Consider the following 25,493-nt stretch of genomic DNA (forward strand, 5'->3'; position numbering starts at 1 on the left):
GTAGAGAGGTGATCAGGCTCTTTACTAACAGTAACCTTTGGTGTTTCTGCGGGTGTTGTAGTTTGATTTTGTTTACGGGTCATTGCTCTTGTATTAACCTTCAAAATATTTATTTTTTTCAATTCTTCAGACGTTGTGACAATACGTGACAGTGCGTCTGCGATTACATTAGCTTTGCCTTGTATGTATTCTACGACAAAGTCAAATTCTTCTAAGTCTAAACGCATATTTGTGAGTTTCGAGTTTGGATTTTTCATTCCAAACAGGAATACTAGCGGTCTATGGTCTGTTCTTACAACGAGCTTTTTTCCATACAAATAAGGTTTAAAGTAGTTAATAGCCCAATGTATCGCTGTTAACTCTTTCAAAATTACTGGTTTATTTTTTTCTCCTTTCGTAAAGGTTTTACTTGCGAAAGCTATCGGTAGCTCGCTATTTTCAAATTGTTGAGACAGTACTGCTCCACAAGCAATGTCTGAAGCATCTGTCGTCAAGATAAATTGTTTATTAAAATCAGGATATTGAAGAATCATTGGTGACATTAAATAATTGCGTAATGATTCGAATGAATATTGACATCCATCCGTCCACATAAACTTTGAATTTTTCTTAAGTAAATTATTCAAAGGACTAGCAATTTTTGCAAAGTTTGGAACAAATTTCCTGTAGTAATTGCAGAAAGCTACAAATCGTCTAACATCATCCGCATTGGATGGAACTGGATAATTTTTAATTGTATCAAATTTAGAAGGATCAGGTAATATTCCTTTATCAGTTATTTTGTGACCTAGATAAGTCACTTCTGATTGAAAAAATTTACATTTACTTAGATTGAGTTTTAAATTATAGTGTCTCAATCTGTCAAAAACTTGTGTAAGATTCATTAGATGGTGGTTTACTGAACAACCAATCACAATGATGTCATCAATGTAAATAAAAGCTAATTCGGGTGTCAATCCAGCCATGGCGATTGTCATCATACGCTGGAAACTATTTGGACTTATATTTAATCCAAATGGTAAACGCGTAAAATGATAATGTCCAGACTGTGTTGAAAACGCTGTGAATTTTCTTGAGTTCTCATCTAGTGGGATTTGATGAAAACCAGACATCAAGTCCAACGTGGAAAAATATTTAGCTCTTCCCAATTGATCCAAAATAGTATCAATCCTGGGGAGAGGAAATTTATCAGCAAGGATTTTTTTGTTAAGCTGTCGAAAATCGACAACTAAACGCCATTTCTTGTCATTAGTATCCGATTTTTTCGGTACCAACAAAATTGGAGAATTGTATGGGGATACTGAGTGTTCGATAATGTTTTCACCCAGCATCTTATCCACTTGTCTCTGAATTTCATTGGTTTGGGCATGTAAGTTTTTGTAATTCGGAATATATATCGGACAGTTGTCCTGCAGAGGAATTTCCTGAGTATAAAAATTGTTAAAGGTTAAAACATCATCAGGTAAACTAAAAATGTCGTGATATTCTGCAATGAGGTTCTGTAAACCTTTTACTGCATCTAAAGGTATTCCAATAGTTTTAATTTGATTCAGAATGTCTTGCTGACGATTCTTCTTATTTTTAATACTACTATTAATTTTCATTATATGGTAATTATAGAGTGGTTCCATTATAGGTTGGAATCGTGAATACAATATATGTACAGGATTTTCTGTAGTGTTGATAAATTTAACATAAGGGTTATTAGATGATATGATAGTATTTCCACAGAAAACGCCTGGCAATATTTCCTGTGAATGCACAACCATATCATATGTATATGGAATATTTATAATTCGCCTAATGACTTCACTTCTTTTCGGTAAGATAAAGCCATTGTTTAAGTTGTCTTGAATTGGTACAGTTATTTCTTCATTATTTACATTAAACTTAAGTAACCAAGACTCATAATCAATTATGCATCTATGGGAACTTAAGAAATCGCGGCCTAAAATGCCGTCTGTCATAATAGGGGATTCATCATTTACAAGGTGGAATTTATGCTTGATGCACAGTCCTCCTTCAAAATATAGGTCAGTTTCTGCTGACGCGATGGTTTCAACCGTGTCATCAGTGATACCTGTTAACTTGATCTTCTCCGTTATATTTATTAGATAGCTGGGGTGTATTTTGCTACGTTTGAAAATAGATATGTCTGCTCCACAATCTATTATGAATGTGTTTGTAGTGTTTGTCATCTGAACATTGACCGATATGAAATTGGACGCGTTCAGATTCATCGTGAGTACGGGAACAGACCTGTTGTTCCTAAAAAATGATTTGGAACTTGTTGAGGTTGTTGGTGTTGCCTTTGCGGTGGCATCATGTTACTTGGCACCATACTTACCGGTTGAGGCAATGCACCGTTTGGCGCAAATTGACTGGAAAGCATTGAACCATCTACCTCATTCATATGATATAATCGTCTATTACCGGAATGGTTCCAGTTTTGTTGTCTTGGATGTTGATGATTGGTATTTTGGTAATTGTATCTTAAAAATCTGTTTGATGATTGTTGAGGAAAATTTGGTGTGGTTTGACGCGTATTATTACGTGTGAAACCTCTAAAATTACCTCTAGAGTTGTTGCCATTGTTGCGATTTTGATAATTTGATTGATAACTTGGCTTATTTTGAGGAAATTTCTTTCTCATCTGTAACATTGACACAGATGGTTCGTTGTTAAAATTCTCGTTTTCCACAACGATATTCAATGCCTCAGAAAGCGAATCAAATTTTCCAACTTTCAAAAGCATTTTTGTTTCCTGCTTCTGTGATGCGATAATCAAGGATTGAATGGCAGCCTTGTTTGCTAATTTTTTTGCTACTTCATTAGGTACTTCTTCTCTAATGTAAGCTTGTTTCAATTTATCTGCTAGTATGTCTACTTCCTTGGTAAACCCAGAAGTTTCTTGGCCTTTTTTTGGTTTAATATTTTTCAAGTTAGCGAGAGCTAATTCTGAACTGCTTTTGTCAGTACAGTCAGCAGAAATTTTATCCACAATTTCTTGGTAATTAGCCGGAACGCCAGTAAACAAATCTCTGGCCTTACCAGTCAACCTAGTCAAAATGAGCTGGATGGCAGGGGCTTGCTGATCTGCTGGCACTATAGTTTGCACCAATCTGATAGCATCAATAAATGATTTTACACCTCCTGGATTTCCATCGTAAGAGGGAATCAGTGATGCTAATTCAGATGCTGTTTTTATGTTCAATGCCATTTTAACTTTTTTTTGAAATCTTGATCAGTCTAATATTGAATATTATTGCGTAACTAAGTGATTTTAATGATATTGGTTTTGAATATTTCTTAAGTTTTGTTTCTAGTATATAAATTATTTCATCATAATCAAGACGTGCTGCTTTTATAAAGAAATCAACATGTCTATTATCTAAAACATCTTCATATTTCAAAAGAGTTTGTACGACTTTATTGTATATGGTTTTAGTTAAAAGAATTTTATCCTTTAGAGTACTTTTAAGGTATCTTCTAAAAGGAGATTTTTTTAAGTTTGTTTTAATATTATGTAGTTTTCCAATTAAATTTTGTATTTCTAATTCAATTCCACTCATTGAAAACTTTTAAAGTTGATCATAAGGTTAATTGCATAATAAAAAAAAATAAAATTTTTCTTTTATAGTTTTTCGCTCAGGGGCAACCATGTGATTGGATCGTCTCCTGGCAAATTTTCAATTCTTGCTATCAATTCTTCCCACGTACGGGGGGTTGTGTTTCTTTCAAAAGGTGCAAATGGTTCTGGACCATTACCCTTTTCAACTTCATTTAAAAATTTGAGAAAATCTTCCCATTCAATGTCATCCATTTTAAATTTTTAATTATAATTCATATAGTTAAGAAAAATATCAATACCAAATGAAATTTACTAATAAAGGCATAAACTTTCATTTATGTTCACCATATAAATCATAACATATTATTTCTTAATGGGGAATTTTCCAATATAATTATAAAAGTAGATTTACAATGCACAATTCACATATGAAAATTATTAATTAATGTTAGTAATCAATTACGGATTTGATACGCTCACCAATAGTTGTCTTCCTACGGGTAATTCTGCTCATCGTCATGTTCCTGGCTCTGGCACGATCGTTGCACCTCGGTCACTGCTGCTGCTTGTTGATGTTGTTCTAACTGTACGTTCTCATCTTCGTAGGGGCAGCTCCATGTTGCCGGTTTGCCCTTTGTTGGGGCGGCTCCAAGTTGCCGGTTCGCCCGTGGATAATTAATTTTCGTTTTCAATTCACTGCACCGCGGGATTTTCTTGTGTCACGCGATTCTGATTTTCCGCACAATTTGAAGATTATTTTGTTCACTTACAAGAATTACACTTATTTGAAGATTATTTTGTACACTTACTCGTTACAATTGTTCAGTTTATTTTTATCGAATGATTTAAAATGTTTATTTTTATTCACTGCACTTGATTTCTTATTCAAACTTTTTCCAGTACAGCAATACTCTTAGCTGCTTTGAGTGCATTTTTTCGAGTGTTCTTCTTTATTATGTTGTAAACCATTATCACTGTTTGGATACCAACCATCACCAAAATTAGCCACAACTTTAATGCATTTTCCTCATGGAACTGTTGATGGTTTTCTAGGAGATTAGTTATTTGAACATTTGCGTCGCCTTCGTTGGACGACTTTGATGCGCCTTTTCCCATAATTGAATCTCACTTATCACTTGAATCTCACTAGCACTGTTTGAAAAACTTCCGATTTTTGTTTTGTTTTTTCACTTGTTTGCTTCATGCAAAATCAATCACTAGATCATCTAGTTGGTGATCAATAATAATCCACTTCGGACTCCGAAAGATTCGAAAGTCACCGGTCGCCATTTACCGTATTAATTTTACCGTATTAAATTTTAGACTTGTTGATTGTTCCGTTGTCTACAAGATTATCTTTATTTAGAATCATTTTTACTTACCAGAAGTCTTACAATCATTGAATTGCTTATGTTCTAAAAGTGTTCTAAAAGAGGCGGTACTTGGAGTTAACTTTTGGTATGTAAATATAAGCCAATCAGAATTTAACGCTATGCATTATAAGCGAAAAGAAATATAACCATTGGCCTCTTGCATCGTGAGAACGATGCACTTGGCGTAGGCAAGGAGATCGAATTACGCTATTGCATATATCGATTGTCTGGAATGATCGTTGGCGTCAGAGTGTAGTGACAATGACATGGGTCATTGCCTGAGTTGTAATTTGGAAAAGGTTGGCAATAATTTGGTTTGAATGTTAGCATGATATGAATGCTTGGGAATTGTGAAGTAAGGTTTTTATGATCGTGGGAAGGTTCAGCATTTCAGTTGATGTGAAATTTAGTTTTACTGTTTTATGCTTTTCACACTCTTAAGGATTTGTGAGAGCTAGGAAACGTTCTGTAATTTGATATTCTTTATGAACATCGGAACATGAACATGTTCTAATGCTTGAGATGAATTATTTATGTTTTTTGAATATTAACTTTGTAATGCAAGTCTATCATGCTACAAGGACGTGGCCGGCGCCGTTATTGACTTTTAAACTTTGAGCTCTCAATTTGTGCACATTGAAGAATGGTAAGCTAATCCCAAGTCCCATTCATAAATTCCCTGTGCAACTTCGATTGTTCTGGTCAATCACGGAGTAGCAACTACGAATTGTACGGTCATCTATGCTCATGCTCATGCTCATTAGGCCCTTAGTTTAGTGTCATTGAAAATCAGGGTGGTCCACATTTTCATAGAAATGGTTTTACTAACTTTGTGATTTGAAGAAATTATAGTATACATGCTTCAGCAAAGCTGTAGACCATCCATTTTCAAGCAACTGTTTTGGTGGCTCTCAAATTGACCGATTTAGAGCAATTTTCCTGTGATAATATAAGCTGGTCTTTCCAATTCTAATTCTCATCAAAGTAGTCTATGAACCACTTTAAGAGTTTTGAAAAATGCGTATTTTGGTTTTTTCTTTCTGTTTGGGAATTACAATAGAAATATTAGATTTAGAATGCTAGAGGCGCTGTTAGTTCCATACAATGGTTGTGATTGGGATGAATCAACCACAGTAGCCTTGATTTTCTATCAGCGCGATCCACCGGTACTCAAAGTGTCAAATCATTTGTTTTGTTTTTGCTTCAAATGGGAGGGAAATGTGAAGTGAAATTAGTGCAAAGAGCTTGAAAGCTGGAATAACTGACCAGCATAGGTAAAGATTAGAGTCGCGGTTCTACATGCTGCATCCGGAATTGGCCTTACATGGAACCTTTGAGTTACTCACTAATGTTAATATGAAACGAATAAAACCTTCTCTATAATGACTGGTATAAAGTCGCAAATCGTATAGGAAAGATTGGAAATTGCCTCTTTTATTTCAGTGAAACTACGTTTATTTCGTTCATTTCTCATTGTGCTAAAAAATACTTCCAATGAATCGATTTGAATTTTTCTCGATCAGCTACAGATCAATCCAGTTGAATCACTTGAATCCCGTGTCAATGCATTCACAGTTTATTTGCAATTCCATAACATATTATTAGAAGCATGAAGACCTGTTGAAAGAATTACGAAAAACTGTTTAAATATGATGCAATTAATGAATAATAAAAAGCTATTCACTGATCCAAATGATGAACACCTTTCAACTTCATGGTTTCTTTTTACGTTGAAGTTCCAAGTATACGCATACGCGGTTGAACTGCTATTCTGAGATCGTTTTCCCACTTTTATCTTCATGAAAGGTACCGGAGAACAGATAGCTTCTTTTTCAAGCTTCAAGTCTCTTTCCAATTTCGGTCACTATCCCATTTGAAGCCGTCACTCCATGTATTTGTATGGTCATCATAATGTTGAATTTTGGAACAACATACCTAGCCGGCACAATTTTCTGCATGTATAGTAAAAGCTCTTCAAGGCACACGGAAAATCTATTGCTAAAACAAAACAGACCTCACGCTCGCGATGGCGGGATTGTGGCAGAGTGAATGTTTTGATATTGAAAGCTGGTTACTATGGTTAAGTTTGACACTTTGTGTACCGCCTCCAAAATGCGCGTACTAGATGTTGGTCACACGATTAGCAGCGACATTAGCGGTCTAGTTTCTTATACGTCTATTGGAATTACTGATGTTTTTCTTGCTTTTTGAAATAATATACAATTCTATTTTCCCTAAAAGATATTTTTTATGCTTGCCCCGATCAGATATATTCACAATCAAAGTAGGCTTATTTTTGCAAAACAACAATAACTCCAAAACGGAAAGAGGTAATAAGTTCCTCCCTCTACCAAATTACGCATTTTTCAAAGCTCTAAAAGTGATTCATAGACTACTTTGATGAGATATTAGAGTTGAAAACACTGGAACCAGAAAACCGGTTTTCCTTGGGCCACTCTATGTCATTACATGAAAATAGCACTAAATCGATTAATTTGAGAGCTACAAGAAACTTTGTTTTGGCAAAGTTGCTTGATATTACATGATTTACAACTTTCCTGAAGCATGTATACTATAATTTCTTCAAATAAGGAAGCTAGTAATACCATTTGTATGAAAATGTGGACCACTTTAATTTTAAGTTACACCAAAGAAAGGGCCTTACCAAAATAAACAGCTTTGTAGAAGACCGTTTTAATGTTTCATTCTAAGGCACCAATGCATCTTTCCGCGTGAAACTGCTTTCTGGACCATAGTGCAGTGGTTTGCGTTGTTTGTAAAATAACCACTGTGATTTGATGATTGTGTTTGTTGAATTACAATTAAAAAATCATTCGAGAAGTACTCCAAAGCTTTAACCAGGAGAATCTCTTGAGATTTTTCTAATAATTCATTCATGATTTTGAGAGAGATTGCTCTAAGTATTGCTACAGGAATATCTTCAGGAGTATCTTTTTGTTTTCTTCAAAGAGGACATCTCCGAATTCCTTAGAAAATTACTACAGTTATGTATCTAGGAATTGTAGGTATTCGTTGGATATTTTTTCCGTGAATTCCTTCTGGTATTCAATGATTTTCCCATAAATTTTGTCCGGGATTCCCACATATTGAAATCGGTGGTAATAATTCAAAGAACATCAATCCGACAAGGATTTTGATGACAGCATTTTTAAGATTCCCTCTTAGAATCCTTTCATAAATTTCTGCATCACAATATTTTTCAAAAATTACAATATTGTAATCACTATTTAATGATTTTTGTAAGATAACCTTATAGAATATCTCTATTAATTCTCTGGAAAATTTCATTGCTGACTGCTCCAGGACCCTCAATATTTTTTTCAGAAATTCATGCATTCACTCTTACAGCTATTCATCCCACAATGTATTTTTTTCAGAAATTCATGCATTCACTCTTACAGCTATTCATCCCACAATGTCTTCAATTGTTCAACCAGTGATTCCATAAGCATTTTACTGTCGGTTCTTCTTAAAATTCTTTTTTTCTTTTTTCTCCAAAAAGTGTTTAAATCCTTTTTTTTTCAACAATTTCAATATATCACGTAACAATTTTTGCAGGGATTCCTGTAATGTATCCCAAATAGATTCCTTCAGGAACAGTATCTGATAATTGCTCTTCAGATTTATCATAGGATATCTGTAGCTTTTTTAAGTACATTATTGAAGTATTTTTCAGATCCTATGCTTGAAAATGGTTTTGGGGTTTATCTATCAATAGTGTTACAATCCCTCTTAAATTTATTTCTCGAGAAAAACTTCTACACAAAATACGTTTATACGATAATTCTTCCATGAATTTTCTTAAACATTCTTGAAGAATTTTGTTCGGGGATTTCTCACGAGAATTCTTTAAAAATTTCCTCTGGCATTCCGTGAAAGCATTATACCGAGATTATTTAAAATCCTGAAAACCAAAAATTTTTCACACGATTTTTCTTGATATAGCATTTTAAAATTCTTCTAGGTAAATACATCTCTAGATTTTTTAGGAATACTTATATTCGTTTAAAGATTTCGTTATTCATTCATGTAACTCCTCAAAAAAGGTCGAACACTCGACACTGTAGAAGTTTGTAAGTCGCAAACGAAATAGGCTTATCTGTCTCAAGATAAGCAATACATTAAAGTTCAACGGTATTTGTTCGCCTTAGTAGTAATATTTAATATTTTATTTTCGCAAAGTGAGATGAAGTTTTAAAATTCAATTTGTTTTTTTATGCATGCTCTAATAATTCTCCAAAGTGAAAGTGAAGTCCTCGAAGAATATCTCTTGAAATTCCTCTAGATTTTTGTCTAGGTTTTATAAATTGCTTCGTGAACTCATTCAAATAGTTATCCAAGAATTTCTCCAGACAGGCCTTCAGGAATTATTCGGTGGATTCCTTCAGAAATTTTCTTTTAAAAATGCTAAATGAGGTTCATACCTGAATTGACGTCAACAAATATATTTGGTAAGGACTGTTCATTTCATAAAGTGGACACTTTGTTTATGCTATATCTTTTTTATTTATTGATAAAATCGTAATCGGTTTTCTGTGTATCGTTGACCTGTTATTCTAAAATGCTATAAAAATATAAAATCTTTAAAAATGCTTTTGGTTGAAGAGCGAAATAGTTTTTCCAAAAACTCTTAAAAAAAGCTGTCCGTCAAAGTTTAACAATATTTTTCGCAAAACAAAAATCCTTATTTTTATGAAGAAAGTGTATGTTTGTATCCTTTACTATTCTACTAAAGGTAAAGCTTTAAAAATATCAATTATATTCCACCATTCTATGACATTAAGTAACTTTAGTGATTTACCCATTTATGGCCAAATTTGCTGATACACCATCCTTTCACTCCCAGCAAAAGAGAACAGTAAAAAGCGTGTTCAAAACTAGTTTGGATTACTAAAGAAACTATATTAGTATAAACGAAAGCTAAATTGTGAGATTAAACCACAGTCTTAAGTATAAATTTTACTGTTTATGGTAGTTTTACTAAAAAGTCTCATACTTTTAAAATCATGTGCGCATATTTATCGATCTACAGCAAATTGTAAACAGTTTTCTCCGAATTTTTCAATTGGTAATCTCAGAATAACATATTATGAAAATAATATGTGGAAAATAAAATCGATTTCATTACAGCAGTGTTGCCAATTTTGATGATTGTCAATGTACTTTGATAGGTCTTCTAAGAATAAAGCAATTGTGTTTCTGTTGTGCTTTGAATGTGACGTGGGGACTTACTAAGTAACTCTATGAAGGCGTAAGTTATTTTTCATATTAATACTATACTAGGACTTCCGTCTGGACGTACTTTTACACTAAAATTCTACTTATTTCAATTCCCATCAAATTAAAAAAAAAAAATCTTTAAAAATATACGGGAAAATTGATTTTATTATATCTGTAAAATTGTTGCTCCAAAAATAACTTGATTTTTTCCATCAGGCTTCAGATTGATGATGCATTCGAAGAACAAGCCTTTTTTGAAAATAGAAAATATAAATTATCGAATTTTCCAGCCAATTTCTTACAATCATTGATTTTGATAACCTCAAAAAATCGACCGATCTAATCGTTGTTCCATATTCGTGTGAAATTTAATTATTTTGGAGAATTTTTATTATCACAACATTGTACAATACTAGTCGAACGATGTGCAAAAAACCTATTGAAATTTCATTGATTAATAAGAAAGATACAGCATGCACAAGGTGTCCACTTTATAAAATGAACAGTCCTTACATAGATGGCCCGATATTGTCAGCTCCTTTTTCAAAGCTTCTTTCGGCTCCCTGCCGCATTACTCTAAAAAATAGGACATTCATGAATAATGCAGGAAGGGATTGCTGCCGAAAGATTATTTTTTTCCTAATTAAATTTTTGATGCCGTTTTTTGCGGAATAGTTTGAGGATTTTCGATAAATCATCTATAAACTTTTGGGGAATTTTCTGTCAATTTACCTAATATTATTGACATCATTTTTGACACTGTAAGCTAATACGCCAATTGTTGAATGGTCAAAATGCTCGCTAATTGCTGAACAAGCCATAAGGAATAAGGACTTCATTTTATAAAGTGGACATTCTGCTTACGCTATATCTTTTTTATTTATTGATAAAACCATAATCGGGTTTCTGTGCATCGTTCAACTATTATTCTACAATGTTATGAAAATATAAAATCTTACAAAATGCTTTTGGTTGCAGAACTAAACAGTTTTCCATAAATTTCTAAGAAATGCTATTCGTCAAAGTTAAACTTTTTTAAAACTGTATGTTAGTATCCTTGACTATTCTACTAAAGGTAGAGCTTTACAATAATCATTAATATTACACCTCTGACACTAGGTCACTCTAGTAATTTATCCATTTATGGCCATATTTGCTGATACACCATCCTTTTACTTCCAACAAAAAGAAAAGTAGAAAGCGTGTTCAAAATTAGTTAGGATTAATAAAGAAACTATATTTGTATAAAAGCGAGCTAAATCGTGAGTTTTAGCTGCATTCTTAGGTGTAAATTTTACTCTTTACTACTAGTGGTCGTTTTACTAAAAGGCTCATACTTTTAAAATCATGTAGGGTCTATGTACCAATAGCCGCATAGCTAAGAACAAAAATTCGTAAAAAAAAATCGAAAAATAACGCTAGCGTCATTATTTTTACATTATTTATTTTTAAGCTTTTTATCTTGGTTTTGTGGGAAAAATATGAAAACTACAAAAACTCATATGTTTGTATTTATTATAGCGTGTGCCACTATAGGTATACATGTGCATATAGTAGCACTATTTCTAATTTCTGTTCCTATAGTAGCACTAGCACCACGGCTTTGGCAAAATACTTATCAAAACCGTATTTTTACAAAACTTTTTTATTTTTCCTACAAAGTGTGGATCAAAAGCTTTAGTTTGATGTAAAAACAGTTCTTAATTCATCAATTATTTCGTATAATAAAACATATTTTCTCTCAGTAGTGCTACTATAGGAACAACAGGTTTACTATAGGCCCAAGGGAATTCAAATTTTAAGCAAAACTAATTATTTCGACAATTTTCTGAACAAAATCGAGCTGTGTATCAATGATACTTATATAAATAGCACCTGACCTTCATGTCAAAAAATGTTTTGAAAAGATTTATAGCAAAACGGCCGTGAAAAGCCACTAGTGCGACTATAGGGGACTGTCCACTAAGGGAACACCGACCCTACGCATATTTATCAATTTACAGCAAATTGTAAACAATTTTCTTCAAATATTTCAATCGGTAATCTTAGAATAACATATTATGAAAATAATACATGGAAAATAAAATCGATTTCATTACAGCAGTGTTGCCAATGTCAATAATTGTCATTGTGCTTTGAAAGGTCTTCTGAAAATAAAGCATTTGTTTTTCTATTGTGCTTTAAATGTGGCGTGGGAAATAAATAATCAACTCTATGAAGGCATAGGTTACTTTTCATATTAATACTATATTAGTACTTCCGTTAGGACATTCTTTAAACCTAAAAATTCAACTCATATCGGTTCGCTTAAAATTTCAAAGATTTTTCTTCAAAAAATTCGGTGAAAATCAACTTTATGATATCTGGAAAATTGTTGCTCCAAAAATAAATTGATATTTCTCAGCAGGCTTCTGATTGATGATGCTTTCGAAGAACATGCCTTTTTCGAAAATAAAAAATATAGATTGTTGAATTTTCCAGTCAATTTCTAAAAATCATTGATTTTGATAACCTCAAAAAATCGATCGTTCGAAACATTGTTCCTTATTCGTGTGAAATTAAATAATTTTATATGCTTTTTTATTTTTGAAACACTGTACAACATTAGTCGAACGATGTACAGAAAACCGATTGCGATTTCATGCACAAGGTGTCCACTTTATGAAATGAACAGTCCTTAACAATAGGCGAGGTTTTCAGCCGGTCCATAATAGGCAAATTGTTCAAATTCAAGAATTTATTTCAGGATGTAATGCAAGTGTAGTTTGTGGTCGTACGAATTTCAGGAGAAATAATTTTTCTTCCCTGTGAAATAAACACAAAAAATCACCAGTGGCGTAACAACGTAAGAAATTGTTGACACTGAAGACTTTTTGTTTCAACTTTACTGAAAGAATTTCAATTTATATTTTGGCGTAATCATGCCCATGGAAATAAACATATGTCTCAAATTTGCTCTCATTTTTTTTTAAACTAATGTACTGTAAAACATTTTTACAGAGTGTGTGGTGTTTTGACTTTGTTGCATGATCATTTTTGTCGGACGACGGAATCAAGATCAATCGTGTCCGTTTTGCGTTATGCGAGTGCGAAAATATATTCGTGTTTAATCTAGAATGGATTACCAACTGGTGAGCTCGTTTCAAGCTTATGATACCACAGGCAACACTGCGTTTATGTAATTTTCAAAAAAAAAAAATAATCAAATTTTCATTATTTCTGTTTTATATAGTTTTACCAAACACATACTTTTCTCTTTTTTTTTGTCATTACTAAAAACAGCCTTTGAATAGCTCGACATTATGAATACCGACGTATTTTTTTAAATATTCTACCAATAGCTTTTCACCGCGGTACAACAATTCAAAACTAGTGTTTAGTACCTTATCCAAATTGTTTTCCTCCCTCACCAGTGTTTGGATTTTGATTCGAATAAGCCGATCGAACCATATTCAGAGAGTGTAACAGTTCGTGACACATCGCAATCGGGGAACCCTATGAATGTAAACATTAATTCTCTCGATTGTTACGTGCCGCGAGATGAACGCTCTCGAACTAGAACAGCAACTCTCACAGACTACACCAGTATCGAGCCATTCAGGTGATTTATGTTTTGCATCATATTGGTAATAACTTTTATATTTTCTGGTATTTTCAGCCTTTAACAACCTAATTATAATTTATTGGATCATCAAACGCCCCTTTGGTTGCAAACATAGCACAGAAAATGTAAAATATTCGCCTCTGTTTCTTGATCAGAATAAGAGTGTGTCAGCGAATGTTACAAGTGGTGACACACAGTAATCGGCATTAAACAGTGGGTGGTGTGTGTCTGTCTTGTTTTCGTTCATGGTTCGTTATCTTCCACGAACGATAAATGTCTTGCGTGTTGTATGAATGCAGACGGATAAATGGGATGAAATTATGGCTCGTGTGTCAATGATCGTTCTTCCTGTGGTGATTGTGGAGATGTAGAGGTATTCCCGTTCTCTAGAAGCAACAATCATTACACACTAACATTCCCTCACTTTCCAACTGACTGTAAAGTCTTGGCCGGATGATTTTTGCCGTGATTGCAATCGTTTCAGCTTATATGAACAAAATCTTTAATAAGAAATAAGAACACTATTTGAATTTGAACACTTCTATTTACTTTATCACTCACTTGAAGAAGAAAAAAATACTTCGAAATAAATACACAATACTGGTAAGAGAAGGGATAATTCCTTTCAACTTTGTTACTACAGTATATATTTGAAGATTGTTGATATTTTTGGTTACTACAGGTCTATTTCGTCTGCGAAATACAGACTTCATCAATCGCACAATTCGCAAAACTCTAAAACCCAGGAAAGCATACGACATTATAGAACAGCCTGTTCAACCGTAGGTTACTAGCGTTTCGGATTTATGTTCATGATAGTGATATATTAGTTGTGTGCTTCAAGTTAGTATCGTTCAGTTATTGTAATAAAACTCAATCAAACACACATGTTAAGAATTTGAAGAATGTGAATATACGAATGAATTATCTTTTGTCGATGAAGAGGAGTAGAAGATCAAAATAAAGTAAACACTCAAAGCGACAGTAGTGAGGAGAAGGATTATGGGGCATCAATGGGAAAAGGATAATTTTCCGCTTTTCTTATGGTTTCGCCTAAATTGAGTGAATAACTTGTATTACCATTGGAGTATAGCGAAAAGAGATCGGAACTAAGGACGTCTTCTAAACTTTTCTTAATTTATTTGACACTTTTAATATATCCTATATTTTGTCGACGTTCAATAAAGATGGTCGTTTGTTTACGGCGCAGACCAACCTTGTTAGGCAGCGCTGTTAGATGAGATGAACTTCCTTTGCCAGCGATGAATACCAGATTATTTAGCAACAGCAATTCTAAAGTCATTCTACGAATAGCGATTTATATATATATGCAAGTTTATCAGCTGCGAGAAGCAGCGTCGCAGATTATCAGCATCGCATGAGGCGACAATATAGAGATACTTTTTCCCTACTTAAATGCCATTTGTATGTCAGCCGAACGAGATTCAAAATAGCGGAGCAGAAACATTTTTTTTTTCTAGACAAAAACCAAACGAAACTCGTGAAAGACAGAAGAAATTGTAAACGTGGGACGAAACTATACATGATAAGATATAAAACGAAAGAAGACGAAAAACCAAACGAAAAAGAAAAACGGAATACCAATTTGCACAGTGTCTAGGGAGAGAAGTTTTTTTGCAGTGTCAAGGTACGGGGGATGAATGGAATTTCAACGACAAGTGACCTACCTTTGATGTCCAGAGTCGCCCTCGGAGCTTTGCCTCGAGTGTTGACTGTGAGAAAAACTACTGTAACCGGATCCTTTGGACATCTGCAAAGTGAACGAATTGGAAGATTAGCTTACTTCAATCAGTATCCATTCCAAGGATCGCAGCATCAACCTACTTGACTAGTGTTACTGGAGTTACGGGAATGACCCATTTCGATACCACCCGGAACCGTTCCTGCGGCTGTGGCCGTGCTAGTCACCGTATTCGTTGAGCCCACGGCATTGCCCACGACAGACTGCGCGTTGCTGTTGGTCCCGAGATGCGAAGGAAGCGTCGCCTGGGACGCAACCGACGTGTCCAGCAGGGACGATGGCGGCTCGGAAGATTCGGAAATACCGGAATCGGTTACTAGAAAAGACTGCGGGTCCAACTCTATTGATTGTTGATACTCTGGAATGGGAAATGAAGACGAAATAATGGTAGAAGGGATTGATTGTTATAATTTAATAGCTTACCCGAAGTGGCAAACAGTGGGGTTTTCTTCTTGGTCAGCGAGTCGAATCCGGACGATCCGGACGCTATCGATGAATCATCTTTGGTTGATACGCGATTGGCAGTCACTGCTGGGGCTACCACCGCAGGAGGGCCCACGACAGACGCGGGTGGCTGCAGGCCAAGTCCGAGGTTTTCCTGGGGAAGCGCTTTCGACTTTGGGCTTGGCGAAGGACTAGTGGGTAAATAAGAGATACAAATCATTAATATTGAGCAGTTCACGTATGATCTCTAAGCATGGGCGTAGCTTAAAGTCCATCGAAGGGTTATGTTTGTTGCTAACGTTTAGAATCATCAAAAGGATAAAAGTATAGGTAAATGGTCACGTATGACATTTCATAAGAATTTGATTAATAATCCGTTTAAGGGGCGAACCATCCCCTACCTGATGGAAAATCTGGCAACGCCCATGTTTCCCAGCAATACTTACACTTTGAACAAAATATCACCCTGAATCATGTGCATTCTTAACGACACGTTCAGCATAGAGTTATCCTGCCGATGCCGGGTATCGTATCCCTCCAGGAGACATTTCCTAGACGTCAGGCCGGAACCCGCAAATTCGGCTAAATTTAGATCGATAAACCCTAGTTTCTGTAAATGACAAAGTAAAAACCAAAATGAGATTTATAATTCAATGAAACAGTCACCGCCCAAATAAAGTGCCCAGTTGTTTGTAATCACGCAAATTAGCGAAAATCGTGTGTCAGGACGATAATTCCATTCGTTTAAATGTTTATAATTCATAGTTAGCATATAATCTTTGTGATACACTGAAAAAAGTTCTAATTGTCGAACAAAATTCTGAATTTTTGCTAAGACGGTTTCCTTCACACAGAAATATTTTATTCTTATCTATCGATTTTTTGTTGCAAATCTTTTGTTTTAGTTATTTAAGACATTTAGGAGACATTTTGAAGCATTTTGTTGTATTTTACTGACTTTATTTCAATCTGTTACACTGACGCTTTATTTTGGATATATTTGTTTCACTATTGTGCATCCATCACACAGATTTTATGTTAAATATGAAGTACACACATTTTAGCTAAGGTTTGACATCCGATTTTTGTCAATTTAAGTGATAACAAGCATATGAGCACATTATTTTGGCAATGACTATATCACAGCCCCCTCACATACCTGAAAACTCCTACCCCCTTTGATCTCCTTGCGTATCGATATCCGCACCGTGCAGGGATCCAGCACTCCGGTGGACGCATTCGATGTCATCTTGCAGGGAAACTCGAACTTTTGTCGCCATTTCACGGTATGGTTTTTCACCTCCTCCCTGCGATGGGAAAAAGAGCCAAGCAGAAAACGAAAGTTGTATTAGATTAGTTAGTTCACCTGTTTTCTTCAACTTTACGAGAGCATCATTTAACCGGTTAAACGAGCGAGTTTGTGCACGTACGGCGGGCCCAACCATATACCCAGTTAGGAACAAAAGTGAAAGCCTCTGTAACCAGACAGACTTGCAGCCGGCCAGCAAGCCTATCCAGCAGCGGCACGACAAGCACGATGCACTTGTAAGGAAAAAGCACGTGCTGTTAGAAAACATCCAGTAAAGCAGCAACTGTAGAGTAAGGTGGGGCAACAATTCGAAGTTAAGAATTATGACCATTTTGAGAAAAACAATTACTAATGAAAATAAATTAATATCGCACAAAAAACCTTCAACATATTGGCAACAGATATGATATGACAGTTTCAAAAACGATTGTCTAGAACAAACTTTTACACCATCGGTAGGGCAAAAGCTCGGAACTAGTGTCGGGTAAAAGTTTGCTGATTGAAACACAAAATTTTGATGTTTTGCAACAGAAACACTTTATACCTTTATAAGTGATGGTTGTATAAAAATACACATTAAGTATTATACAGAAATATGCTTAAAATAGGGTTAATTGGAATATAAAAAGCACTTTTTTACAGAATCAGGGTAAAACTTAAAATATTGATGACTTTTTTTGTCTGACAAAGCATATTTCGCAGAATATGTACGTTTTAGGTAATTTGCAAAATTTTACGGCATTCAAGACATACACTACCCACCATAAGTATGAAATCGTTGCAATACTGAGTATTGCAGCACTTTTTAGTTCAGAATCACCCAAAAACTAGAGATAAAAATTTTTCAACAAAAATAAAAAATCGCGGGGTCTCAAAGACGTATTTTTTAGGATGACATTAAAAATACATCGATCTCGCACTTCAAAATCACAAGATAATATTTTTTTTTGGTGATGCTAAACTTTTAAAGGTGCTGCAATTTTCAGCATGAATGTTGCAATACGCGATTCCATACTTATGGTGGGTAGTGTATATGTGGGTTGAACTTATCCTCCAACTTTTGCACCAATATGGGCCAAAAAAGGTTTCCAAACGTTTATGCACATCTCAACGCATTTGAAGGATAAGCTCAACTAAGCCCTTATATAATAAATCGAATAAGCTTTATTTTAAAAATATTCCATACGAGTATAATTTTCAGATAAGTAAAATTTTCAAGTCAAAACCAACAAAAAGCCATACCTTTTCATCAAATCTCTATCAATGACTATATTTTTTAGAGCGAAACCCCTGTGTGTGTGTGTAATCCAACTAACACCCACTGTCCGGCAGTGATATTATGGAAGAAATCTTTCTGCAATGTTTTTTGATGCTATTGCAGATAGCTTTAGTCCAGGAGTTAGAAGGTGATAGCTCTATTGCAGATCCAGTGACCCATTTCAGAATGGCTGGAGAGACACGTCCATTCAGAAGTCACTTTCACCAACAATAAGCCCCGCATGTGTGCATTACCGTTATCAAATGGATAATGATAATACAAACACACTTCCAAATCCAAAGATATGCTTTTTTGGAACTGGCACGTATTTAGTATATTAAGGTAACAATACAGATCAGAACAATCTCACCAAATTTCTTGACTACGACGCTGTCGACTCAATAATTCGAAGCACTTCCTTCATATTTTCACTTAGACAAACAAGACACTCGGTCATCGCTAGACCGCAGGCCCAAGCGGTATTACTGTGCAAATTTTGTCGCGATTAACTCAGAAACATCGAGGCAAACATCAAACGTGATACACAATTTGCATTAAACACTGCGAAGCTTCATCGGTTCCATCGGGTGCATAGTACCTTCAAAACCATCTAAGTACGATAATTAAAATCTTCACATATTCACTATTTTCGCACGGATTACGCCGGTAAAACTTCACAAAGCAGCACTTTTCTTCTAAATGTATGTCGGGTGGCATAGCACTACCAGCCGTTTTGCTCTTTCATCGGCCGAATCCATATTTTTTTTTTTTTTTTTTAGAGCGAAACCCCTGCACTTAAATAGTACTCGAACCTTCATAAAACTTATAACATTCGTTTTAAGTTCGGGATCTAAAAAAGTAACTTGTACCGTACTCGAATGTTTGCCCCACTTTACTCTAAGGCAGCGTCGATCGCCGTCGGCTTGAAATCTTGCATTGCGCCAGATGTTGCAGCAAAGAAATTGCAGCGCGCGCTTTTTCTGTGCAACAGAAATCGCATGACTGATTTGGACAGAGGCTTGGCTGGTAGGTACCTCTGTATGATTGATTTTTCCCAGTAACACGCATTCTCACTAAAGAGGTACTCGATCAAATAAACACTGTCCAATCAGACAAACGAAATATGTTCGAATTGTTTGGTTTTCCAAGCAATCGAGAGTAGAGCGGTTTACAGAATGAAATAGATACATGAATAATAAGAACTTGAAAAAAAACTTGAAGTATTAGGTTAATGAGCATTATAATGATATTCTATTTCATTTTTTTTTGTATTTTTTATACTGAATTACTGCACTCAAAATAATCCAAACGTCATTGTTACGTGATTTTACGTGATTTTCAAGGAACTACGTGATTTTTCACGTAACAATGACGTTTGGATTATTTTGAATGTGAAGCTTTTGTATTTTTTTGCAGCACAAAGATATATAATATCATAAGTTTTATTCGCATAGCTTATAAGGCTCAATTTGAATCTAATAGAGAAAGTGGGGTAATAGTTTGAGTATGGCAAAAGTTTCTTTTCAAGAATTCTATCTCAATTCAAAACAAATGTTAGAAATGTCATGGTGGTTGGAATACTATTCAAGTAAGAGACTTTCTCTCCAAAAAAATATATAAATCGAAGGAGTTTTGCAAAAGCTGTGCCTATTTGTTGTTTTTTTGACAAGAAAATTGTTATTTTCGATCAAACTTGCATCACATGGAACAGAATGCAAAGAAAAGTTTTTACGATTTACTATGTAAGGACATAGTAATGCCCTGGGCGTGAGAAACCGATGCGAAATGTATGTACGTCAAAGTGAGCCGTAATTCTGCTGTCAAGAACTGCACTGTGAGTCGGTATCTTAAACTATGAACAAATATGATAATAGCGCGTAATTGATCAAAAGATATTTTGGCATTTCATCAAAAGTTAAACAACAGTGGCCCTTGGAAATAAGTACTTGAAAAATTTCGAAAATGTTTCCTACTAAATAAAGTCAAAATAAACCATTTTGGACATTCAAAATGGTTTCTGAAAATTTTTACTATTATTGTTACAGTCAAACAAGATGAAAACTAAATTAATTTCGTAAAATCACTTTTCAACAATAAGTCAACTTTTATCCTTCAGTTTTTATCTTTACTTACTCTAGAATTTATCGTTTAGGCGGGGAAATAATAATATACAAAATTTGTGGCATTTTGCTCTGGTGGTCTTCTTGCCCCATACGAGTGGCACTCTTGCCCCGTGCCTCGTTTAAAAACCTCATAAGAAGGGACATTTTCAAAAAACTCAAATCATCATGTGTTTCTTATATTTTTGAAATCTATCGATAACATCATTTAGAACAAGAAGTAAGCTTGCCCCTACACAGGAAAAATCTTCAAAAATTGTACTAATCAACTATGATTTGAACCTATATATCTTAAGGTGTCCTTATTGCCCCCAGCCCCCCTACGTTTTTATGCAAACATCACTTTATGGCTGGTAATTCCTGTCATAAAAATAGCAACATCATAAAACTTTTGCCTTACACATGATTTGAACTTTTGCCCGGTGGGGTAAAAGTTCGTTTTAAACCAGGGTTTGCCAACCGATGATCCACGGACCTCTAGGGAGCCGAGAAGAGTCCTCAAGGGGTCTGCGAAGCCATTGAGTGCAAGTGTCGTTTCTCCTGATTGATGATTAAATATGCGGAATCTTCAATCCAACTTGGTTTCAAGAGAACATTATTACCGAGTTGAAAATTTTTGATCTGTGTAGTATTTTTAAACTGAAACTTATTCTGTTCTCCTGACGATTTTTTGATAATTCTCCCAACGGCTTCTGAAATCTGAAATAAACCCCTGGGAATATTTTTGACGATTTATTAGCGGAATTCGGAATGCTTACATGTGAAGCATTTTATTCTTTGCACTCCTGATTCACTTCGACAGGGCAAGGTTTTAGAGCTACTGAACTGATATTTGGTCACAGTATGCGTTGTTTGAAGCGCTTGCCAAGCTTCTAACAATTCGGCCGAAAAAAAAATCGTCGAAGTTAACCTGCACCGTACATACACTTACTTACTGTTGTGTTTCAGAATTTTGTCAGGAATCTTTGTGGAAGTTTCTTGTCATATAATTGGAAATATATTAGGTAGATTCTTGACTCAATTCATAGTGGACTCCTCCAAAAGATCACAGCAAGAGCACAAGATTTAAAAAATTTCACACTACCGGCTAAAAAGTTAAGCACCAGGTGAAATCGCTCAAAATAATAGTAGTTTTAATAATTTAAACATCTGCTGTATTTTGAGTTTTCATATTCTTCTTTATTCATCGTTTCAACCATTTCCATCCAAGCTATAAATGTAATGGTGCTTAACTTTTTAGCCGGCAGTGTGAAATTTTTCAAATTTTGTGATGATGAAATTGAGTATATTTGTAGTTCACTGCCAAAATTTCATGCCGATTGCTCATATGGAAACAAAGTTACAGCATGCCAAACTTGAACATTTTGTATGAAAATTGGCTTTCACTACTATTCGTCTGAACACAACTGTAAGTCGGGCAAAAATGTAGCCAATACAATGTTCTACAACGTTTTAGTACAACCAATTTGGAGCAACTTTGTCAAAGAACCCAAATATCTATCTCTTATCGTTCGCGAGTTATGATTTTTTAAATAAACAGGTTAGGATGGTACTGATAAATCAGTTTTTTCTTGATAACTTTTTATACGATAATTTCTCACAAAAACTTACAGTTAGGGTCGGTGTTCCCTTAGTAAACAGTCCCCTATAGTCGCACTAGTGGCTTTTTACGGCCGTTTTGCTATAAACCTTTTCAAAACATTTTTTGACATGAAGGTCCGGAGGTATTTATCTAAGTACCATTGATACACAGCTTGATTTTGTTCAAAAAATTATCGAAATAATTAGTTTTGCTTAAAATTTGAGCTCCCTTGCGCCTATAGTAAACCTATTGTTCCTATAGTAGCACTACTGCGACAAACTATTTTTTTATTATACGAAATAATTAATAAATTACAAAATTTTTTACATCAAACGAAAGCTTTTGATCCATACTTTGAAGGAAAAATATAAAAGATTTGTAAAAATATGTTTTTGATTAGTGTTTTGCCAACGCCGTGATGCTAGTGCTACTATAGGAACAGAAATTAGAAATAGTACTACTATAGGCACATGTATTCCTATAGTGGCACACGCGATAATAAATGCAAACATTTGAGTTTTCGTAGTTTTCATATTTTTCCCACAAAACCAAGATAAAAAGCTTTCAGATGATGAAAAAATAATGACAATAGCGTTATTTTTCGATTTTATACGAATTTTTGTTCTTAGCTATGCGGCTATTGGTACATCGACCCTATCAGATATTTTCTTCGAAAAATATGTTGTTTTAATATGCCGATATCTCTAAAAGTGCGCTAACGGAATCTCAATTTTTTATCGTTATTAGAAAGATAATCTTTTCCCTGTTTCTGGTGAGAAAAACTGTAGGGTCGTTTTTCGATTGAAGACATAAACAAAATTTTGAAAATAATATGTTTTAAGCGAAAATCGTCCATAATTTGAAAAATAATCGAGATAACTCTTTGGTGCCTTCGGCAAAAATATGCGAAATTTAATGTTCTGAAAATGTTTCATACAAAGTATTCATAAAAAAAATCAAAGCTTAGAGGTATATTCACCATAAATCGAAATTTATATGGTAAAATAAGAGAAAAAAGAGATATTTGCCAAAACAATTGGAATTACTGTATGTAAAGTATTTTTTGAGATTGAAAACACATGTATTGATACAAGATCGATCACAGTAAGCGGAATCTAAGGAGTGGAAACCTTAGCTTAGCTTAGACTAACTACACATATCAATGGTTGCTATTCCGTGATTGACCGAAGTCAGTGAAAATGCACAAAGAATCAACTAGAAGTTCGGCTGGGATTGGCCATAATCTTTTTCAGTGTGCATAATTCAGTGCCTCTATTTATACAGGGTCAATAACGGCGCCGGCCACGTCCTTGCAGTCAGGTGGGATTCAGGGAAGGAATGTTAGTGTGTAGCCTTTGCTATTTGGAGAACGTGTTTGCCTCTGCATCTCCACAAAGGTTACTGGGAGGGATGTTTGTTAATGCGGAGGATCGTTGGGTCACAGGATTCACTTTGATAAGTGATTAGACCATGATAAATAATCATTTGTAAGATATAAACATGCTTATATGTAAATATAATATTTTCATTTGATATGAACAATTTCTATGAAGAGGAAAATTATGCCGACACTTGAGGTGACGAACCATTCAAAGTTTGTTGAACGAATACCTAAATGTAAAATTCCTACAGCTGTCAGGACGAAAGCATGTGTTATTATATTTTACTTTTTTGAAAAGAAACAAAAAACTCGATTGGCTGGAACATCATAGAACACTCTTATTCTTATGCCGACACTTACAGTGGCGAACCATCCAAAGTTTGTTGAAAAAAGTGAACCTTTCGCAAGTCTACACTTGTAGTGTCAAACCATTCGAAGTTTTTTTTAAATACAAAAATAAATGTAAAAAGAAAGGGGTGTTTTGAAAAAAAAAAAATGTTAAACATAAATAATTCATTCGTTCATTCAGAGTTTATGTCGACACTCACAGTGGCGAACCATTCATAGTTTGTTGAAAAATCATATTCACGTCCTACCGTTGTAACGATTAAATGTGCAGTCATTCATATTTTATAGATTAGAAGTAGTAGCATGAAACGAGCTCACCAATCGATCCGTCATCCTTGAGTGAGCAGCAACAATCCACTTTCAGCTTCACTCGTTTGCTCGGCTATATAAAAGCACTCAGAGAAAATAGGCGCGCGACCCGAGAGGGAAAACAACTGACGACTGCTCAGGCTTTCTTGACGCACTACCCAGAAGCAAGCGTCAAAGTCGAAGGATCACAAAGAATCAATCGAACGCGCCACTTTTTCACTTTACTCGACCGACGCGCGACATGTTTGATCCTGCTCTCGTCACCCGCCCCGCAGGAGCAAGCGTCAAGGTCGAAAGATCAAACAGAACTCAGTAAGCGAAGTCTAAGGAGTTGAAAAAAGAAAAATTATTTGCTGAAGCAGTTTTAAAGTGATCAAGGCCCACATTCTGGTTCGTTACCTTAGACAGACATTTGGGACTTATATCTGGCTCTTGTACAGGATTCATGCATTCTTTAACAGGCGAATGCTGCACTTATTCTTTGTGACAGATTTAATAGATTGAATTGAATGGGATAAGTTGGATGTCCAAATAGGATAATTGCAAATACTTCTATATTTTTGCTGAAGGCACCAAAGAGCTATCTTGATTATTTTTCAAATTATGGACGATTTACGTTTAAAAACATATTATTTTCAAAAATTTGTTAATCTTTTCAAACGAAAAGCGTCCCTACAGTTTTGTCACCAAAAACAGAGAAAAAGATTATCATTCTAATGGCGACAAAAGGCGTTTGCGCCTTTCAGAAATATCGGCATTTCAAAAGAACCATTTTTTCGAAGAAAATCTCTGATAATTCTGTAACCGTTAGAGATAGAGACAGAACGGCAAAAAGTTGAGCAATCAAAAGTTCTATAAGTACTCGGAACAAAGTTTTTACGAAAAATCATCGTAAAAAAGTTATCAAGAAAAAACTGATTTTTCAGTACCTCTCTAACTTATTTATTAAAAAAAACGCGAACCATAAGAGATAGAAAATTGGGTTCTTCGACAAAGTTGCTCCAAATTGATTGTTCTGAATCATTGTAGAACATTGTATAGGCCTAAATACGTCAGTAAAAAGTTTATATTCTGATCTCGTAAACCACGCGGGCCACCCTAATTTCACATCACGCAAAAAAATGTCTGAAAATATGGAGAAACTTTGCCGAAGACACTATATATCTAAAATTAACGGTTTAGGCGCAACCA

The 25,493-nt window shown here is 34.7% G+C and overlaps 1 protein-coding gene across 6 annotated transcripts in view; it reads right to left on the minus strand.

The window, feature by feature from the left end:
* LOC5566421 overlaps positions 1-25,493 on the minus strand; it is a 290,745-nt gene that overhangs the window by 39,091 nt on the left and 226,161 nt on the right. For all 6 annotated transcript variants that reach the window (XM_021844859.1, XM_021844861.1, XM_021844855.1 and 3 more), the window contains 5 exons: positions 17,155-17,302; positions 16,442-16,605; positions 15,975-16,186; positions 15,635-15,909; positions 15,478-15,560 (listed from right to left, as the gene is read on the minus strand). In XM_021844859.1, coding sequence (XP_021700551.1) covers positions 15,478-15,560; positions 15,635-15,909; positions 15,975-16,186; positions 16,442-16,605; positions 17,155-17,302 — 882 coding nt within the window. The remainder of the gene's footprint in view (positions 1-15,477; positions 15,561-15,634; positions 15,910-15,974; positions 16,187-16,441; positions 16,606-17,154; positions 17,303-25,493) is intronic.

The sequence above is a fragment of the Aedes aegypti genome, chromosome 2, assembly GCF_002204515.2.
Source record: "Aedes aegypti strain LVP_AGWG chromosome 2, AaegL5.0 Primary Assembly, whole genome shotgun sequence".
Taxonomy (NCBI): domain Eukaryota; kingdom Metazoa; phylum Arthropoda; class Insecta; order Diptera; family Culicidae; genus Aedes; species Aedes aegypti.